Here is a 20,580-nt window from a genome sequence, read left to right on the forward strand (position 1 = left end):
TGTAGAGAGGGTCTCTGAGAGCCTCATATTTTCTTCCCTTATTAATGTGTTAAGTAGTCCTCCCTCTGACTGTGCTGCCTAAGGACAGCTATTCTTTGCAGAGCTCTTCATCTTCATCAGTGAAGGAGCAGGGACAGAGTCACAGTTCTCTCTGCCCTGATCTCTGCCCCCTCTGTGCTGGAAGCAAGAGCCAGGGTATTGTGTGACAGTGGCCATGGCTCTCCTTTCACTGTCTGCCACAGTAATTTTGCCCAAAGCCACGGAGATGAGGAGGGGTGGGGGAGTGCACTTGTACATAAGTTCCAAATTCAGCTCCTCTGAAACAAAAATCCCTTTCTGACACAAGCCCATTTTGTACTGTTTGCTCACACTATGGGATGTCTGAGAAAGGATTCTTGTGCTAATCCATTTTGCAAGAAATTTTTGTGCAAGGCTTTCCATTAAAACTCATTCAAAAGGTGGATTTCCAGTGTGGAAAAGAATGGTGAGGAGGTTGCTCAAGTGGAAGGGAATCAGAAAACAAAGACAAGGCTGCTGGGGGCTGCAGAGAAGAGTGACCCAGCAGGAGAGAGTACAAAAATTGAATATGCAAACTATGAACATGGTGTGCATGTTTCTGAGTATCTGAAAGGTGCAAACCCCAAGGAGAGAAGTGGGCACTAAATTTAGAGCAGCAGAACTGAGGTCCTGAGATGACATCAAAGAAAATAAAAGTCAGGCTGAATAACTGGTGAAAATTATTAACAATGAGATCCATTAGGCTCGAATGGTCTCCCAAGGTACTGTTGAAAGCCCCATTGTTAATTGATTAATTTAAATCTAGACTGGAAAGAGCACTTGGGAACAATCTTATGCTTGCAGGGAAATGGACTGGATTACTTAGTGGTCTCTCCCAGTTCTAATTTCTATGGTCCATTTCTTCCCTCCCCTCAGTGGACCAAAAGAATGAAATCCCATCAGCTTTGCTTCTGGAGAGTGTGCAAGGAGACAGTGCTGTGTTTGTGAGCACCAGTGCCCTTTACCTTCCCTTCCTTTTCTCACTGTGGGCTTTGCAAATCCTGAGAGGGAGGAGGGTCAGCCAGGCCAGGCATGCTTCACCCCCTCACCTCCCTTGAGGATTTTAAAAAAAAAAAAAAATCTAAATTTGTAGTGGCAGTATCAAAGTTTTTTGAGGGTTTTTTCCTTTCATGTTGGAATTGGAATACTATCCTCAAGAAGAGAGCTTGCACATAATTCCTAATTTTAAAGCAGGACTGAATTGCACTTTCCGGCCCTGTCCTGACTGCAGATATCTGTGTTTCTCTAATAAGTGTTGTGCCACTGATATCTGAGCATTAAGTAAATTGACAGTTTTAGATGTAGTAAGATTCTAAATTACAGTGAGAAAGAATGAAATCCTGAATATGACTTTTGGCAGTTAAGGGCAAGAGGAATTTAATTTTGTGTGGAATTTTTTAAAATTGTATTTCTTGTAATATTCTTTGGTGTACTTGCATCTAAAAACATCTTCCTATGTATTTTACTAGGTTGGTAAAGTGAAAGCAATGATTTCCAAGCCTTTATTCACCAAAGAAATTTCTTTTTTTAGGGTGAGATGCACTCCTGGTATTGACATTGGGACAGCTTCCAGTTTGCCTTATCACAGAGCAGAATGAAAGTCTGACCTTGCCAACTCCTTGCTTGACACACTTAGGAAACAGAAGTGCCTATTTTTAATTTCCATGTTTTATGCTAATTATTACACCCATCCTTGTGCCCAGTGCAATTATATGTGACACAGAGCCAAGGCCTTGTCTGCATCCAGGTTTTGAGAGGGGTTTCAATCAGAAAAATGCTTTGAACAGCAGGAATGGAAAACTAAATCCAGAGTCAGTAAATGTTCAGGGAGGTAAAAAGGCTCAGTGTCTGAGAAGAGATGGGAACCAGAGCAACCTGTGGGCACAGTGGGGAGCTGAAGCTCCCCAGAGGTCAGCAGTGCCATGTGCTGGAGACACCTACAGCTGCTTCAGCTGCCAAGAAATGAGGGACTCAGCTCCCTTCCCATTTTCCTGACAGTGCCTAAAACTGCTGATATGAGAGGGGTGTTTTGTCCTGCTCCTTCTGAACCTGTGCCACCAAACAGCCAAGAGGATGGAATTAGGTTAGACAGTAACAGCAATGAGAGGCTGTGTGTATGCATGTTGGGGTGCTCATCCCCAAAAGTGAAGCTCTGGTCCTGTACTTACTCCCAGCTGGTGCCTGCATTTCTCCCTGGTTTTTTTTAATGCAAAACATATAGCCTGGCCTGGAGAGTTGCCCCTGAAGGTGGTTTTTTCCTGCTCTGTGCAAGGCTGCAAGATTGTGTCCCATCTCATATTTTCCATTTCTAATTAATCTGTCTTCAATTACTTTCTGTTCCTTAACCTTTATTTGACAGAAATGATAAAGAAACACTCAACGTTGTTGGAAACCCAAGTTCCTTGAGCTGCAGGAATATGAGATTATGCCCATTAGAGGTGCACATTACAAAATGCTGTATGAGAAAGACTTGCAGCTGTGGAAAAGGGATAGTCTTATGGGGTTCAAAACTATTTAGAGAGAATCCAAATATTATTGATTTAGGGTTTATAAGCAGAGGAAACCAGGTCTCTGAGAAAGAGTGACATATATGATTCCTAACTACATGTCTATTTACCTATTTTAAATTATTTTGAGAAAATAATTTAAAATAGGTAAATAAACTGTCATCTACTGGTGAAGTGTCAACCTTGGCATACATAAGAAGTCAATAATGTTTACAAGAATGTCAAATGACTTTGTGCCATGTCCTTGAGAACATCAGACAGCAGTAGTTGAAGAGACCTGCTGAGATCCTCAAAGGGATGTCAGCAGTTTGGGCACTCAATTTTCATTTCAGAAGTTTTAATTCTCATGGAAACACTGAATCTCACTGGGACCAGGTTTTAGCATCCATCTAACTATGAAAATGGGATCTGGGAGCCTAAATTCCTCCTGTGCCTCTCTTCCTGAAGGAATCTGCTCTGGACACTAATCTGTAAATCATTCACATTTTCTCTAACTGGTTTGGCCACTCGAGTGCAGCATGGGATGGAGCAGATTGGTACCCTACATATGGTCTGGATGTTCTACTGTATTCTGCTGCTTTGCAACTTTCCTACTCATACTGAGGATCAGAAATCAATTGGACAGCAGTATTTCTGATTGTACTTAAAAGCCAGGCTTTGTGAATCTTAATGTGACTGGAAAGATCCATGGAGACATACTGTCAACTTTACTTTTTTCTGTTATTCCACTTAGCAATGATTAAGATCCATTCCATGAGATACGGATGATAATTTCCCATCTTTTATCACAGCATGAAATTTCTATTTAGGGCTCTTTTGTCCAGTTCATCATTATTTTACACAAGATAACTGAGAAGACCTCCTAATTTGCTTTTAACATCAAAATGATTGTCAGGCTTAAAAAAAAAAATATATATATAGAAGAGAGAAAATTGAAGTGAAGAATCAACTCATAATCTTTTTCTATGAATGTTACACTGCCATGAAAAGGACTGAACTTTCTTAATGCTTCATTTTTAACAGAAAGCATGACAAAAAGTTCCTATCAGTATTTAAGCTGCTAAGATTTGTCAAACACAAATGGGAAAATTGTGTTTAAATAGCAGTTTCATTTTGTCCCTAATGATTATGGCAGGGTTTTTTTTGCAAAGTGGACCTCAGCAATAATAGATCATCTCTTTACAGAGTGACAGGGACTCTATACTGTGCCTGGTGATTTCAGGTAGAGTAAAAGCCAAACTCTCTCTATGATGCCAATAAACAGTGTGAATGCCACCAGTCTTTAGATCACAGCACTCAGTGTGAGATTCCCACCCTGCTCTGCCCTGCCCTGGGACTTCCTTCCTCCCAGCTCTGGGGGCAGGCAGCACTGCCACACTGTCCCCTCGATGCTCTGTGTGCTGCCCTGCCTGGTGACCCATGGTGGGACCACAGGGGCTCCTCCTGTCACCCCACAGTCTGTGACTCCGGGCATCAGGCCCAGAGGTATGTGAGAGTGCTCTGGTTTTGCATTTGTTGCCTTGTGTTAGAAAATAACAGCTTGCTTGCCCTTCAAATGTATCAGCTGACATAACAATAACAACAACAATATTGAAAACTACTTCTCTCTGAAGACTTTTCAATAGAAAGATACAGCAGAGCAGTGAGTCAAAATAAGATGTCTAAATTGCACCTGAGAGACAGAAGGATGGGGAGCTGGTGGGTCATCTTTCCCAGACAACCAGAAACATCAAGAAACAGCTGCTGTTGAAATGAAATATTGGCTGATCCTGGCCAAGAGCCAAACACCCACACAGCCTCTTGCTCATTCTAGTCGCCTGTGGGACTGGGAAGAAACAGAAGGAAGGCAAGAATAATGCATTGATATAATGATAGTTCATGGTTGCTTGGCAAGACAAATGCCATAAACCCAATTATCTCCCCCTTCCCCTCTCCCCAGATTTTTACTGCCAAGCACAGTGTCCTGTGACAAGAAATACTCCTTCCAACAGCTGAGGACGCCTGTCCTGGCTGTGTCCCCTCTCAGCCTCTTGCTCACCTCCAGTTTACCTGTTGGGGATAGGAGAGAGAGATAGTCTTGGCACTTGGCAAGCACATAGCCAAAATGTTGTGCTATCAATTGTGTTTTAGCCTCTAATGCAAAACATGACGAGGGAAGTTAACTTGCATCATATAATGCAAGTTCTGAGCTGATGGCTTGTGTTTGACATGGTGTGATCCAGAATGTGTTTTCCACAGGTGAGATGATGTTCTTAATGTGTGAATTCATCATATCTTCAGAGAAATCAGCAGGTCTGCTGTGGAGAGTCAATGTGAAGTAAAGCATAGATCTTCATATAAATATTATGCTACAATAATACTTATTGTTCTACTTGAAGATAGTCTTGGATTATAGCTTGCTGTATGAGAAAGACTTGAATGCACTCACATGTTAAACAATTTTTCTTAGAATTGATCAAACAATTTTTGAGAGAAAAATCTCTGAGTGTATTTCAACAAAATTAGAATATGTTAGAGGACTGGCAGATTTCAAATACATTATAACATTGTACATTATAACTTAAATAATTGACTTAAACTCTTCAATCTTTTGAAACATTTAGTTCAAGATCAGTTATGTGAGTTTTTTAGTTATTATTATATTCAATTATTGTATTACATCAGATAAGATCACATCAGCTGCTATCTAGTGTGGTAAATTGCTCCTATCTAGGCCAATACTTTTAAGATTATCTTGATGTCTGCTAAACAACTAAACTTACTTTCACAAAAAAGCATGGAGATTTTAATTGTCATCACAATTCAGAGCAAAGCATTTCTAAATGCTTTGGACTGCCTGTTTCACTGACTAGCAATTTATTGCTATAGAACATTCTCAGTCCATCAATAACATAATTTTCCACATTTTTTTCTTTCTTACACATTGGAATTTGCCCCGGGTGCTACAGCATAAGTCAATTACAGTGGCCAAACGTAATTCTCTTTGGTTTCCCTGGGAAATTGAAATGACAGAAAAAATGTCAGAGTTCAGAAAAAGAAAACCAATCTAGCACACTTCTTTTTTTGTCTGTAGAGATCTTGCATTATCTTAACAGCAGTTATCACAAAATCCCATTGTGCTTTTTACCAGCTTTGCCTGGAAACTGTACAAGCACAGATAAATCTGCTTCTAGTCAGGATGACAGTAAATTGAAATGAAGGTAAAAACAAATCAGTTTTTGTCACCTATGGTACTGAATGCAACAAGACATTTCCAGATTTGTTTTTTTTGATATCATTAGTAAATTGTTTGCAGAGATCTAAGACAACTTCTGCCATTTTATTTTGTTAAAAACACAGGGAATTTGTATTAATTTGAGTGCTTGATGTGGAAAACCTGCCTGTGCCATCTTTGAAAAGTGTGTTTTGAGGTCCTTGCTACTGCTGGGAATGATGGTGAAGAAGAGACCACAAATCTACACCTTTAGTACAGAAAATAATGACACAAATGACAGATGATTCATTTTGCCTTTGTTGGCTGAGATTCTTGTCCTGGAAAGAACTCAAATCTTCCTGCAGAATATACTAAGATAAGGCTGTTTCTAGATTTGCATCTTCTGTGAATCACCTTATATCTCCAAGTTTCTTTTCTGGGTTCCACAAAAGTAGTGAGATATTGACAAATTGGATGGCTGACAGATTGAACAAATTCATGAGAGGGAATTCAGAATTGAAAAGGAAGCCTTGCGGGAAATAGTTTGTGAACATAAGTAAAATTATACTTTGTCCTAATGCTGACTAAGATGAAATATGAAACACAAATTTGTAAAATCCCACTATAGGCATGGGACCCACCAAAAGAAACAAACAGCATAAGTACACTTTCAGCCTTCTAAAGAAGAGACACAGACAGCCCCCAATGCCACGAAAGGCTAAGAAAGTCTGGAAGTGCCCCTTTCTTCCTCTAGCACTGCATGCACTCAGCAGCCATAACTTTGGGAATTATGACTCCGTCCAGTCACAGTTCTTCTCATACATTGTGGGTCTTTAATGTGCTTCTTTGGACATGTAGAAATAAGGTCGCAGTGGCTCAATCATGCTTTATAAAGCTGGTCTGTATAAGAATGTAGGAGTAGCTCCTTGTCAAAGAAGAATGGGATGAAATTCCTACAGGCATTTCTTACAATTCTTACAGTTAGTGTTACCTCCCCTGTGCTCTCCCCCTACATGTGGTTAAAGCAACAGTTCTTGGCTCCTGTAGTTTAGTTTCTTATAAAAAGTATATTTAAACATTCTTCTTTTGCTTCTGCTTGGAAAGAGCTCATCTAAATAAACTATAGCACTTTGTTTACATCCGATGAGAGCCACAGTCAAGAAATCTGACAATGACAAGGCAGCTGGTATGCTGGGTCTAGTGTGCATCTTTCACATCCCAAAGTCAATCACACTTCCTTTTTATTTTCCTTCATACTGAATATGGTTACTTATTCTTTTCACATCAGAAAGGAGATGCTCAGCACAGAAATCTTATCTGCATTTAGGCTCTGTGGCTGGAAAAGATCCATCAGAAAATCCTGTCTCCATCCTGCTGTCTTGCAATATTCACAACTGTCCCTACTGAACCTAGCTAATGTAATTGTTGAAAGGAAGGAGTGAGACAAGCCTGGATGAATTATATATGCCTTTTCCCTCCAAGCTTATGTTCTCATTCCTGTATTGGACCCACTGCTCCATGTGTCAGAGAGAGAATGAAGTTTATGGAAGCCTCTCCACTGCTGACATCCTCATAAATACTGAGGTGCCCCACCTGGGGGATGGTTGCAGAGAAGGACCATCTATGCAACTGTTTCATCAAAGCACTGAAGAGTTCCGCACAGTATGTGTCAATCAATCAACTCTTAACAGGAGTGAATACCAAATTTTGGCCTTGCTGCTGGTAAGTGTAAGTATTTCCCATAGCTAGAGAAGAGCAGAACTGAAATTACACATACTGTGGTTTGGTTTTTTTGACTGGAAAGCACATTTGTTTCTGTTGCCAGTCTAAAACAAAGTTTATGTTGTATAACAAGAACTTGGTGTATTCAGACCTAAGAAAGTAATTAATAAATAATACTACTTTTATTGATAACTCCCCCATCTGTAAGGAAATGAAAAATCAGAGAGGGCTGCATTTTGTCCTGTAAACAAAGAAATGTAGCAACGTATTTATGAATAAATCTTCAACTCTGTTGCCAATATTTTCTGTGTGAATTTACTTGAGGTGTAAATATTTAATGCTTCTTTTCACTGCATTACTATTCATTTTGTCTGTGTGGGAGTAAAGTCATCCTTCAGTATTGTGAACCAGGTAAATAATGTATTACTTAGTCATGAAAAATTCCAGAGGAAAATAAATGAGAGAATATCTTACCTTTGGTCATCACAATGCCTGCAAGAGTTTTGTGGCGTGCATGCATGGAAGTGAAATTGTCTGTCAGCTCCTGGAACTTCTGTGCAACCATTTGGTATACAGAGTCAGCAAAATCCTGAAAGAGACAGTCAGAAAGAATTGTTTCACTTCTTTGACTGAGGAACCTGGGCATTTCTGCAGATTAGTCACCTGATGTCAGCTGCTGAGAGATCCACTGTAGAATTAAACACCACCTATCTGAGCAAAGATAAAACAAGTATCCCTCCTTCAACTTCCTACATCATCCTCAGAAATGGCAAAATTAGCTGCATGAAAGCCAAGAGACCCATTTTGACTAGGACTGGTGGCAAAGGGAGAAGATTTAGAGGCTGAACCTTTTTCCAGTCTCTTAAGACATTGGTCCAGCACCAGTTCACAGGAACTGAAAGCACTTTATTGTAGTAAACTAAAGAGGTGGACCTGTGTCCTACAAAACCACTTATTTCTGTGAGCCCACTGGAAATTTCCATTAGCCCACTGAAGACTGAGATCTGAGTTGAGGGCTGGTTTATCAGTAAAAACCACCTATTTGCATTCAATGTGAGTTTTTAATGTACCACAGCTATTAAGGCAAAACAATCAGCTCAGGAATCTGCCAGAGGAGCACCAGGATCTGTCCTGCTTCTATCTTGGCAGGATGATGGGGAATCTTTGCTTGCATATCCTGCCAAAGATGTTGCTTGCAGTTCATGGGTGTGCAGAGGTCTGGGAGGGACTGGTCTGCCATGTCTCTTTCTGAGCATGGCATCTTTTTTGAAAGGTCAGATTTTCCCATGGACTGGGCACTGGAGTGTGTGTGGTCTGAACCCTCAGGTATGAATGAGTCCAATCACCAGGGAGAGTCTTGGGAACCTGGTTACTAAAACAGAGCAAATGAATAAGGTCTAAAAAGTAAATTCTGCAGACTCTGCATGGATGAGCACGAACATAAACCAGCTCTGGTGCTCCTGAGAACACCATGACTTGGAATGATTCCCTGCTGCAATGTTTGGTATCTTTTCATTTACTTAATCTCTGAATTTTGTTTTGCACTGAGCCTCTCAAGCATACATTAGAGATAAGTCAGTGGAACACTCCTTGTGAGCATGAGTTGTTCCTAAAGTGCTTTGCAAGTCTAAACATAAAAAAGTGACATCCAAAGGATTTTTTTTTCAGATATATGACTTCTTGTTGGGAACTAAGCTAAACTACAAATCCTTCTGGAAGCAGTTCCTGGGAGCTGGAGTTTACTCTGGGGTGCTGACAGAGACCTCCTGGCATCCTGGAATCTGGTTAGCCCCAAGTGATTGTGCCTTTGTTAGGAAAAGGGGCTCAAGGAAGAAACAATTCCATTTTTTTCTTCTAGTGTTGGGATATGCTACCTGGGGGTGATCCTGGTAAAGTAGACCCCTTTAATCTACTTGGTTTCATTAAGTGTGTTCATGAAACACATGGAAGAGATGCTGAGTCTGATACACAACTTCCCTCACCCTGAAATATCGACAGCTTCATGGAAATAAGGAAATGTGTATTTAAGAAGATCACATTCATTCTTTTCCTCCCCAAACACAATCAAAAAGGTTGGTGTTTAACAGTGTTTTAAACTGGGAGAACACACAGCTACTTCTTAGAGGAAAGTAGGTTCTGACTCACAAATATCAGTAATGCTACTGCCATTAAGTGCCGCTGCAGGCTCTACACCATATGTTTCTACAGTTTGTTGTGGAAATTCAGCTTAATTTTAAAACATTTTAATGGTAAGTATAAAAAAATCTAATTAAATAAAACATAACAACACTTAGGCAAACCCCTTTTCATAAAACCTGGAATATTTTTTCTGTGTACAATCCTTGTAAGTGATTGCAATTTCCTCAAATACATAGAGGATAGGATTTCTTTGACACAATAATTTTTCCTTGTTTCTCTAAACCTAGCTTTCCAAGGTACTGTTCTGGGAACAAACCATTTGCCCAAAACACAGTTTAATATAACACGAATAAAATATGCTGTCTTGTTGCAGAAGAAGAAAAGAGGCATATAAAGACTTTCTGGGAGATGCATACAAAATTCCACACTGGAATTAGACGAAAACTAAGAAAAATTATCAAGAACAGTTTGACAGTTCCTAAATGGAATTTCACTTTCACTGTATTTATACCTCTTCTAATCTAATTGTCCACAATTACCATGTGAGCGAGGTACTGCTCATACAGAGCTTCTGAAGGATAAATTTTGGGTCAATTCTCATTTGCCAAGCATCAAGGCACCCTTGTGATATAAACGCAATTATGGTCGCTTTACAGATGAATGAGTGAAGGCACTAAAAGGGTGAGGGACTGGTCCAGGGGAATAGCACCGAGCTGGGCACAGCCAGGTGTTCTGATTTCCTGATGCTCTGGTTAAGTGCTCAGTGCTGGAACACTGCCTGTCTTTCATAATATGAAAGTTTGTTTCTCAACTTGTTTTCTCTGCTGAAGAGTGACTTCATCTATAATGAAAAACTAAAGTGTATTTGTAGATCCGATATAACTGGGCCCCATATGGTGGACTGAAAATCTGATCAGCTTTATTTAGACTAGAAAGATGGGGTGGGGGGAGGGGAATGGGGGGGAAGAGTATCTCAATAAAAATATCTGCACCATCATTTAAAAAAGAATCAAATCATAAATGTCATCTGCTGCAGTGCTGCAGTCCAATCCATGTCTGCATTTCTACTGTACCGTCCAAATCTGCATCCCAGGGCATTTTGCGCTCATTAAGAGTTAATTAGCTCAGAGGCACATACAATTCCTAAAAGAATAATTTTAAAAATGCTAAACAGAACAAATAACTTTTAACTTTGGATTTAGAAATTCCCCATAGTCAGAGCTTTCTTTACTTCATTTGGCAGTGGGTTCCAAAGCCAGAGAGCAAAGAGACTCACTAAAGGCGAAATAACGACATGACTTCAGATAACATATAAGGGCGATAAGAAATTCAGCATTTGCTGATCTCAGGGAGTGACCTGGGACATTAAAGAACAGCAAATCCATTAAACATGAAGCCTCTTAGCTAAAACAAGTCAGGCGAACATTTTTTTGTCTTGATTCCATTGCCTAAAAGGATGCCAGTGAAACTCATGGAAGCAAAGGAGTAACAAAGGTGAATACATGTGGAATGCTGGAAAAACAACCAGGAAGAGTGTTTAATCTGAGAGAGGTCATTTCCAGGATATCATGTTGTCCTAAATTTCCAAATGGATATTCCAAAGCAAAATGGAAAGAAGGAAAAGAAGCAGTTTATTTTTCAGGTGGAGAAAAATAAGGAAGAGGTGCATGGCTCAGCCCCACAAGAGATTTAATACTCTGAAGATTGCTCCTTCTTGTGCAGCATTAATTTCAGAGCTTTGAATACTCTGGTCCTGTAAGTTGGCCAAGCTGGGTGTGGCATTGGGTTCCTCAGCTACACCCATCCATGCAGCACCCTGCTTTCCCTCTAGCACATACCAGAGCAGCTATTTGGCTTGACCTAGTTCTGTGAAATGAAATCAGTGACAGCATTTCTGCCTATTTAGAACCTTAAGACTGGTTCTCAGTGCTTCTTAGGAAACCTTAACTGGTTACAGACATATCTAATGCACACAGGACAGATATGGTGGAGATAAGAGCGGCTGCATTTATCCCTGCTCAGTGGAGAACCACAGATTTCATTCCAGATATTTTCTAGCTTTACTTTTAAACAATAATCCTAGACTACTAAAGGATACATATCCAGATGGTTATTCCTGAGGGGATATAAACCAGAAAAATCCAACTATTTATGGCTATTGTGAGTGTTATTGAACTTAAGGATCCAGGCTAGACTATATTATCTGCCATCAGAAGTAACTTATAAACCATCTGCAAAAGGAATGGTTCTTTTCTTCTATCAAAACAATCTCAGAGAAAAGTTGTGTTTGGTGATACCACAGTTCCTACTGCCAGATATGAGTGAAAATAAAAGTCTCCATCTGGAGTAAATACAAGAGCCAAATACATCTTGGCAGCTTCTGAACAGCTATCAGGTTAGTAAAAGAAAAAGGGAAAGTTTCTGAAGATGAAGGAAAAATAAGAGTAGAAACTTACCTTGTAAAAGAGAAATTCAATACAATTAATAGACATGCATGCAATTGCTCTGATCATGTAATGGCAGAGAAATTGAAGCCCAGGGCAGGGAGACAGGGGTGAAAAAAATAGAAAGATATGGACAGTCAGAAATTTGAAATTGTTTTCCAATCTAAATAGAAGAATAAATGGTGAAACACTTCTTAAGTGCTGAACCTAGCAGGGATTTGGGGTCTGGTACAGATCACCACTGAAGCCAGTGGAAGGATTCCTGACTCTTGCATGTTCCAGACAAGGCTCAAGTGGCAGGGATGGGAGCTCAGGCATGCCCATACCCTGGCCAGGCAGGGTGAGCTCCATCACTCTGGATTTGGGTGCATGTTGGGAGTAAAAAGCAGGAGTCAGGGGAAGAATTGACCTTCAAGGTGCTGAGTTTTTTTTAAATACCCTGCTTTGATTTGCCTGCTATCAAAATCTTTTCATAGGTTCTCACATAAATTCTTCTGTACAAAAAATAATTGTCTCAGAGAGACAAGGTCGGTCTTGTGAATACAGTGAGTGATACAAGTAAGGCAAAGAAGACTCCTTGACCCCCATCCAAGGGCAAATCTGCCCTAAGTAGCACTCAGACACTGAATATTGCCTAAATGCCCTCTGCCTCTGATGGAAACAAGTTTCTTGCTCAGGCTGCTGCAGAAGAAAGAAAACATAATGCTAAATTGTTCACTGAGAGATCCTACAGTACTTAATGAGCTGTATTTTAACATATACAAGGAGTCTGGAAAGATGAAAAATAGATGTCATTACTATTATAACTGCATTGTGATGTCTGAAGTATTCATCTGTCCTTGATTAGTATATCAAATTACTTCTGTTATCCACAAAAGAAAATCAAACTTTAGATCACACCATTGCAGAACCAAAAACTTTTAGGGATTTCTCAGCACTAATATTTCAAATGGTATAAATAATTAAATGTGTTCAAGTTTGCAATGGGAGTCTTCAGGGTAAAACTGACATTCAGCAGGAGTAGTAAGGATATTAAAATCAATAGATTATAAAGGAGAAAGCCTTTAGTAAACATTTTCTATTGAAATCCTGTCTTAGGGTTTATAGGGCAGAAATATCAAAAAGGTTAGATTTGCATATGGATGGGAGGAAATATTCTACTATACAGATATCACTAAGGGCTCTGTTTTTGCTGTCTCCCAAGTACTTTATTTCCAGAATCTCACTGACATTTGGGGGCTAGATGTTGAACAGGATGAATGGGGATCAGGCTGAATTAAGTTCACAACTCTCTTCAGATAAAAGGAGATGCACACCCAATTCATTTCACTATCCAAGAGGGAAACACACACTCATTGACAGTGGGAGTTTGTATGTTTTTCCTGCAGGGAACTCTCCCTGCCTAAATGGGAGGAGAGGAAAACACAGCACAGAGATCAATCCTGAAGAGCTGCTCCTGGTCAGGCTGTTTAGCAAATTGCTACACATTTTTTTTTCCCAGGCTTGTAAATAAGTTTGCTGTAGTTAGTTGGAGATTCATTGATAAGTGATTGTACCCTCAAGTCAATGAATTAGTCAGGCTCTTCCCAGCTACTACATCATCTTCAAGATGCAGCCTTGAGCAGAGAAATAGCTGAGGGTCGTGGCTTGCCCTCCATCATCAGTCTTCTGAAATCAATTTAGTGCCAGGGGCTCCCCCAGCACAGCGGAGAGGAATGGAGAAGAATGTGGGTGGAAGGAAGGAAGGAAGGAAGGAAGGAAGGAAGGAAGGAAGGAAGGAAGGAAGGAAGGAAGGAAGGAAGTGGCGGAAGTAGCGGAAGTGGCGGAAGTGGCGGAAGTGGCGGAAGTGGCGGAAGGAAGGAAGGAAGGAAGGAAGGAAGGAAGGAAGGAAGGAAGGAAGGAAGGAAGGAAGGAAGGAAGGGAGGGAGGGAGCTGGAAGCTGGAAGCTGGAGGCTGGGCTCATTCTTTACCCTCATTCCTTGGTAAAAAGGGACAATTTTCACCCACATTTCAGGGAAATTGGGAGGCAAATGGCACTGTCAGTGATGAGACCCTCTAAGCAGAGTCACACAAGGGCTTCTGCAGCCAGACTGGAGGCTGCAGTCCACAGCCTATCATAACTCAGCCCTCCTTCAGCATGTGCAGGCATTTACAGATTATTACTCAAAGAACAAGGCTCTGCCAGAAAATTCATTGTAGTTCTTTCCTTGAGACGTACAGGAATTATTTCTCACTGATCATAACTCCTGAGTATTGATCATTATGTCTGGTTGTGGCTTACCCCTGAGGGTCACTGTATATGGGCTTTGTTTTATCTTAGATGGCTGTGGTTTTATTTTGTCTGGCTGTGTGTTTCATTTCAGCTGAACTGTGCTGATATATCCTGTGAACATCCTGACTCAGAGAGGTCTTCTCAGTTGTGCTATTTAGAGGGGGATGGGGCTTGTGCTGCACAGGCTGCATGTGGCAGCAGCTGGGTACACATTTCTACATGGAGCTTTTAATGAAAACTCCAATAAAGCACTCCTGACACTAAGTATCCTCACAGTTTTCTTATCAAGATTAATGAGGAAGATCAACAGATCCAATTGATTCAGTCAAAATAATCACTTTCCCCACCCTCCCCCATCTGTTCATAGTCCTATTACAAATGTTTTAGCTACATATGATGCTGAGCTACCTCAATGAATTCCTGATTTCTGTGATCATCAAATGTCCCAAATTTGTTCTGCATTTATTAAGGCTCCTCAGTGGCTTAGCTGACCTGGGCTGGCATGGCCAGTTTGTGCAGACTGTGCAATAGAATCCTGGGCTCAGAGTGATTATTTGCTGTCTACTTCCCTCTCCTCCCTCACCCTGGCTGGAGGCTGATTGCTCTGCTAATTTCCCAGGCCCCACAAAACATATTTGCCTCCACACTGTTGCTTCTGTCATTAGTGATCATTTACTAAATATCAGCATTGTGCTGGCTGCTGCGTGAAGCAGACTTTGAACATAGTCCCTGTGTGGCAGACAGAAGAATGATGAAATGCCCCAAAAGATCCAACAATGGGATTTAAAAAAAGACAATTCCTTCTCTCACCCATTTTTCTTTTGTGCCTCACAGTAAACTCAGGGTTTTATAAAAGCTATAGCACTGCCTGTGCTGGAGTTAAGAGGATACAAAATACATGGAAAAATTCAGATTAGAAAAAGGTGGAATGGGAGGATTGGTTAAGGTCCCTCTTTGGTAAAACTTGGCATTAGGTTTCCCAATGACCTCTTTAGGTTTTAGATTTGACCCTATTTTAATGAATGGGGAGATCTGCTAAAAAACATAATAAGATTTTGCTGAATTGTTCATACCCCCAGCATATGCTCCACCAATGCTTAAAGGCTCTGGTAGGTTTCTCACTTATTATATTTCTTGAATGGCTAAATGACATCTGAATGACCTCCACTGCATCTGAAACTCTTTTACTAGGGACCACAAAGATCTCCTGATAAAATTTGTTATAAATATTTTCAGTAAACTTTTTAGTCAAAACTGGCAAAGAGGAACTGTTTAGAAGTTCACAGATTTTTGTCTTAAAATAATGAATTTTTATACATAAATATCAAGTTTAAAATGGGGGAAACACACCCCAAGTTTTATTGGGGCATTTGGGGGTAATGGGAAAGGACAAATTTAGAAACCAAAAGCTGTGATAAAAGTTCTTCCATAATGAAAAAAGTTTCTGAATTTGTACCTGAGTACCACTATGGGATCCTGTAAATCAGATTAATCAGTGTTAAATATCTCAAAAGAAATATATAGTCACAGCAGGAAGTAAAAAGATCAAAGTGAAATTTATTCTACAAGCTCAGTGAAAAAAATTGGTCTGTTTTCTCAATATATGCCTTGACTACAGGGAATCAATCAAACAATATAATGTATCTTTTTATTTGTTTCAGAAACCCCTGGAGTGACTGAAAGAAAATAGAACACATAAAATAAGCATACTATTGAAAAAGGAAATGCTGTCAAATCCAAATGCCTCAGCTCTTCCAAAAAGTAAGGTTTTTTATTCAGTAGGAAAACATTTTGCAAAAAGGTTTAATTAGAATCTTTAAATTTACATTAGTGTGCTAATGTTAGGATGCTAATGTATGAGCCCCCTCTATCTGAGGCTGATTCACTGCTGTCTGCATTCATCTTGCTCAAAAGAGATGCTACCAATAGGTAGCATTTCAATGAATTTAGAGGAAACAAGCTTTTCCACTGACATGAGCAGTTGTTCCCTGAAGGAGGCTGTGCTGGTTGCCAGCTTTGCTCCTTCTGCATACAGCTCTGGTAATGAACAATGTCCACAGCAATTTTGCAGAATCATTCCTGAAGTCAATACTGCACCTGCTAACAAATACCAGAAAGGAATGGTTGTTTGTTTGCCTTTTTACTTTTCTTTTACTGATCATTAATCCAAAAGCCTTCTTCCTAGAGAGGCACACATAAGGTTGGCTGCAAGTGCTGAATAATTCAAAAAATGAAGTAGTGTTCGCTTTGCAGCCTTGTTCCTGCTTTAGGACAAGCCTCAGGTGTCAAGCTGTTGTACACTACAGATATTAAATTAGGACCAATGGGTTTTCTTTAACTAGATAAAAGCTCTGTAAAGCCACCAGTGTCTAAGAAAGGCTAACTCTGTAAAAACGTTTTTATGGTCTCTATAAAAACCTAGATTTTAGATTAATATTATGAATTGCCTCTCTTTAATAAAATCAATCCTTTATCTGAGAAATGTCTTTTCAGTTTTCAGTTTCCTTGCTTTATCTTGCTTAGGTGCATTAAAATGGATATCATTTGGAAACTGATGGTGGCAAAGCCCTTGTCACATACAATTCTCCTGGCTGTTCGAGGTCCACTCTCTTCCCAAAGCTGAACCAGTTAGCAGCTCTTGGGTAAGTGCTCAAAGCAGGGAGAGAACAGTGCTTGCTCAAATCCCTTGACCATCATTTTGAAAATCTATGCCTGTGTGTTTATGGTTCTCATTAATGGTCTGTGCTATTAAGCGCCTTGCCCGTCACACATGTGCTTTGTTAGATAAAGCAGGGAGCAGCCAGTGTCCAAAACAAATTTAATCTCTTCTGAACTGCTGATCCCAGCAAGGCACAGCACGACTCAACTTTCTGAACCACTGCAGAGCAAGGCATAGAATACTTTGTGTGGCATTGGATTTCTTCCTTTCTTCTTGTTAAAGATCTTGCTGTCATTTGCTCTAATGATTCTCAAATTTGGCTGTAACCTTGCTAATAAACTTCCCCTTGGCTGAGAGGGGTGGTAAGGGAAGCTGCATTTCATGTTACCTCACTCTTCTCTGGGCTTCTTCTCAAATGTGGGGTTAGCAGGGGTAGTTCTCATCATCCAGGGTGGCTTTGTGCCAGGAGAGGCAGAACCATGATTTCCCCTGAATCCCAATTGCCACTCAGGCACCCTCTGAGCCATTTGGGACTGGTGCGTGCCTGGCACCAGAGTTAAAACAGCCCTTCCGTGATTTGCTGTCCCTTACTGGATAACACAAGTTATTTACACAACAATGCTGAAATCAAGAGTTGTTTTTTTTTTTTAAAAAACAACTGCCAAGAACATGCATGTGAAGCCAAAAAATCAATCTTCCTTTTAGCCCATGTTCTAAATCCCAAACATCGCTGTCCCATCACCTTCCCCTCCACTCAAGAAACTCCTAACCAGTGTTCACACCTAAAACCTAAGAATGCAATTTTTTAAACCTTGTGACGATACTCTTGGGCAAAACCTGTTGCCTCAGAGGACTTGCCTTTAAACAAGACCTCAGGAGCATGAGGCCACGAGGCACTGTGTGGGCTGTCCACAGGACATCCTCCACAGGCTGACCCTCCCTTGTGACCATTCCCGTGAGAGAGGTGTAAAACATCTGCCTGCAGTTAAGTGCAAAGTCACAGTTTTCAGTTAGAGCTCAGATTTCTTACAGCAAATAAAATCTTTTAGAAGAATTCCTCATCATGGGAAAGTTGTTTTAAGTGAGCAATAAAATAAGAGCTCTTTGTGAAGAAGAAAAGGAATAAATGGATAAAACCAGTAATTCAGTTGAAAATTATTATTTCTATTTATTTATGTACTTCCAGGAAAATATCAAAGCAATTTACCTACAAATTGACCAAACCCTACAAAATTTGTGTAAGAGATGTAAATATATTTATTGCCATAAACTGATCATTAAATTGAGAGCCAAACTGCTCTAATATTTTGCTCAGGAAAGCCAGTGTCAAAGCCAAGAAATGTACAATTCTTCCTTTACAGAGAAAAAGAAAAAGGCTAATACAAATGTCTTTTTACCAGCACACTGTACTTGAGGAAGGATACCTGAAAGTATCTCTAAGGGGTCTGGCATTACACATCTGGACTCCTTTTTACAGCTGTGGGGTAAAAAGAAATCTCCTGAAATTCAGACAGCAATTTTGGTGAGAAAAGAGGAATACCCAGCTCCATATCCAGCTCTCAGAATATATAAAACTGTCTCACCAATCTGTGTTTCTAAGGTAATCACTGGTTGTTAGCTCACTTGTTAAGCTGCACATAACCTAAAGGACACTCCAATAAATTACTTTCAGCATGTTTCTCTCTCCTGCTCTGCTCACAGGGATCCTCAGCCAGGAGGAGCTGGCACACAAGCCTTGTGCTACCCTTTTCAGTCTATGAAATTCTCCTGCCAAAACCTGAGCAAGGAGGGGGGTGTAGAACACAAGGGATACACAAAATTCTTGGACTAGAGAACTGATTAATATGGACAGCAAGGAAAAATGCTCTGCTTTATTTCTGAAAATAATACAAGGAAAAAAAATGTAGTATTTCAAGGCTGTCTGCCATTGCACCTTTGTCTTCCTGCCTTTCTTCTTCCTTTCTCCTCATATAATTGTTTAACCATTTTCTTCACTTCTTCTGTCGAGTGAATCTGTACTTTGCCTCACAGAGGCATTGCATAGGTGGTCTAGAAACCCAGACAAACTATTATACAAATTGAAGGCTGTCCAGTTTCTGATAACACCAAAACTAATTTATTTTTTGTTTATACTCCACTACCTTTGACAAAGCTTCCTCTAGAGATTTATATCTCCATCCTTACTGCCTTCCAACTGTTTGTCATTTTTTTGCTTTGCAACTGACAAAAGAAAAAAAAAACACCCTGACATCAACCTTGGAAGAGGTACTGAGTACAGAAGGTTTTTTTTTTTTAGATGTGATAAAATCTTGCCTAAAACCATGTCCAACCTTTTCAGCAGAAAGTCCAGATGGCTTTGCAGCCTGTACAACAGACTTTATTCACTGATGCTTCTCTAAGTGTCAGCAGGGTGTTGTCTTCCAGAACTAGTAAATGTGCAATGAAAGGCAGCTCTGAGGGGAGAAATAAACACAAACAAAAAACCCTCTCACTTAAATCCCCCTGCCTCCTCCCAAATTAATCTGAGAATTTCTACACACATCTGACTGAAAGGCGCCTCTGGGTGGAGAAAGGCTTTGCAAACAAGAGGAGGTGTAAGGGATGAGGTCACAGCTCAGGCAGCTCTGGGGTGAGCAGTGATTTGCACTCTCACTGCTTGCCTGGTCACCCTTGCCTGCATTGCAAGTATTTCATCTACAGGATCAGGACCCTTCCCGAGTCTGTATAGGCTTCAAACTGCAGCACCTCATAATGCTGCTCTTGCTGTGGTCAAATTAGCACAAAGAAGCATTCATGAGTGTGAATGGTAGGCAGAGAATGGGGAGGATGAAGGCTCAAGGATGTGGGGTGAGTTTCTGCCCCTCTACCTGAATCTCCTGCAGTCTGATGGTGCCAGGCATGCCACCAGCCCCTGCCTCAATTTCTAGTCTGTAAAATGGGAACACCCAAGAAGTCATGCATCTGACTTCTTTGATACAGGTGAGGGTCAGAGTACTGAAAAGGAGACTCAGAGGTGACTTCATCCCTCTCTACAACTTCTTGAAATGTGTTTGTGGTTAGGTGGGGTTGGGCTCTTTCTCCAGGCAGCAACTGACAGAAACAGAGGACAGTCTCAAACTGCAATAAGAGAAAAAAAGGTTGGATATTCAGAAAAAGTTTTTTTATGGAAAGAGTGATAAAATTCTGGAATGGTCTGCCTGGGGAGGTGATGGAGTCACCATCCCTGGATGTGTTTAAGAAAAGACAGGATGTGGCACTGAGTGCCAGGGTTTAGTTGAGGTGTTGGGGCTGGGTTGAACTTGATGATCTTGAAGGTCTCTTCCAACCCAGCCATTCTGTGATTCTGTGATAGGGTTTTACTTCAGTTTATGGCCCAGCTCTGTCCTGCCCAGCCCTCCACTCTACATAGCACCTAGCTTTAGATGTGGGCAGTAGAGGATGACAAGCAGAAAAGCTGTGTGGCCAGTGATAGCAGCTGGATCCTGCACCCAGCAACACAAGCAGGGCAGGTGCCTACACCAGGAGAAAAACTGCTCATCTTGGTACCACTTCTGAGTCCTGAGAGGGAACCAGGGAGAATAAAAAGC

General features: G+C 40.5%; 1 protein-coding gene across 2 annotated transcripts in view; it reads right to left on the reverse strand.

Moving 5' to 3' along the window:
• The window catches only part of ADARB2 (adenosine deaminase RNA specific B2 (inactive)), a 306,015-nt gene that overhangs the window by 52,396 nt on the left and 233,039 nt on the right, over positions 1 to 20,580 (reverse strand). For both annotated transcript variants that reach the window (XM_074555648.1, XM_074555715.1), the window contains one exon: positions 7,954 to 8,068. In XM_074555648.1, coding sequence (XP_074411749.1) covers positions 7,954 to 8,068 — 115 coding nt within the window. The remainder of the gene's footprint in view (positions 1 to 7,953; positions 8,069 to 20,580) is intronic.

This window comes from Zonotrichia albicollis, chromosome 1 (genome assembly GCF_047830755.1).
Source record: "Zonotrichia albicollis isolate bZonAlb1 chromosome 1, bZonAlb1.hap1, whole genome shotgun sequence".
NCBI classification, from domain to species: domain Eukaryota; kingdom Metazoa; phylum Chordata; class Aves; order Passeriformes; family Passerellidae; genus Zonotrichia; species Zonotrichia albicollis.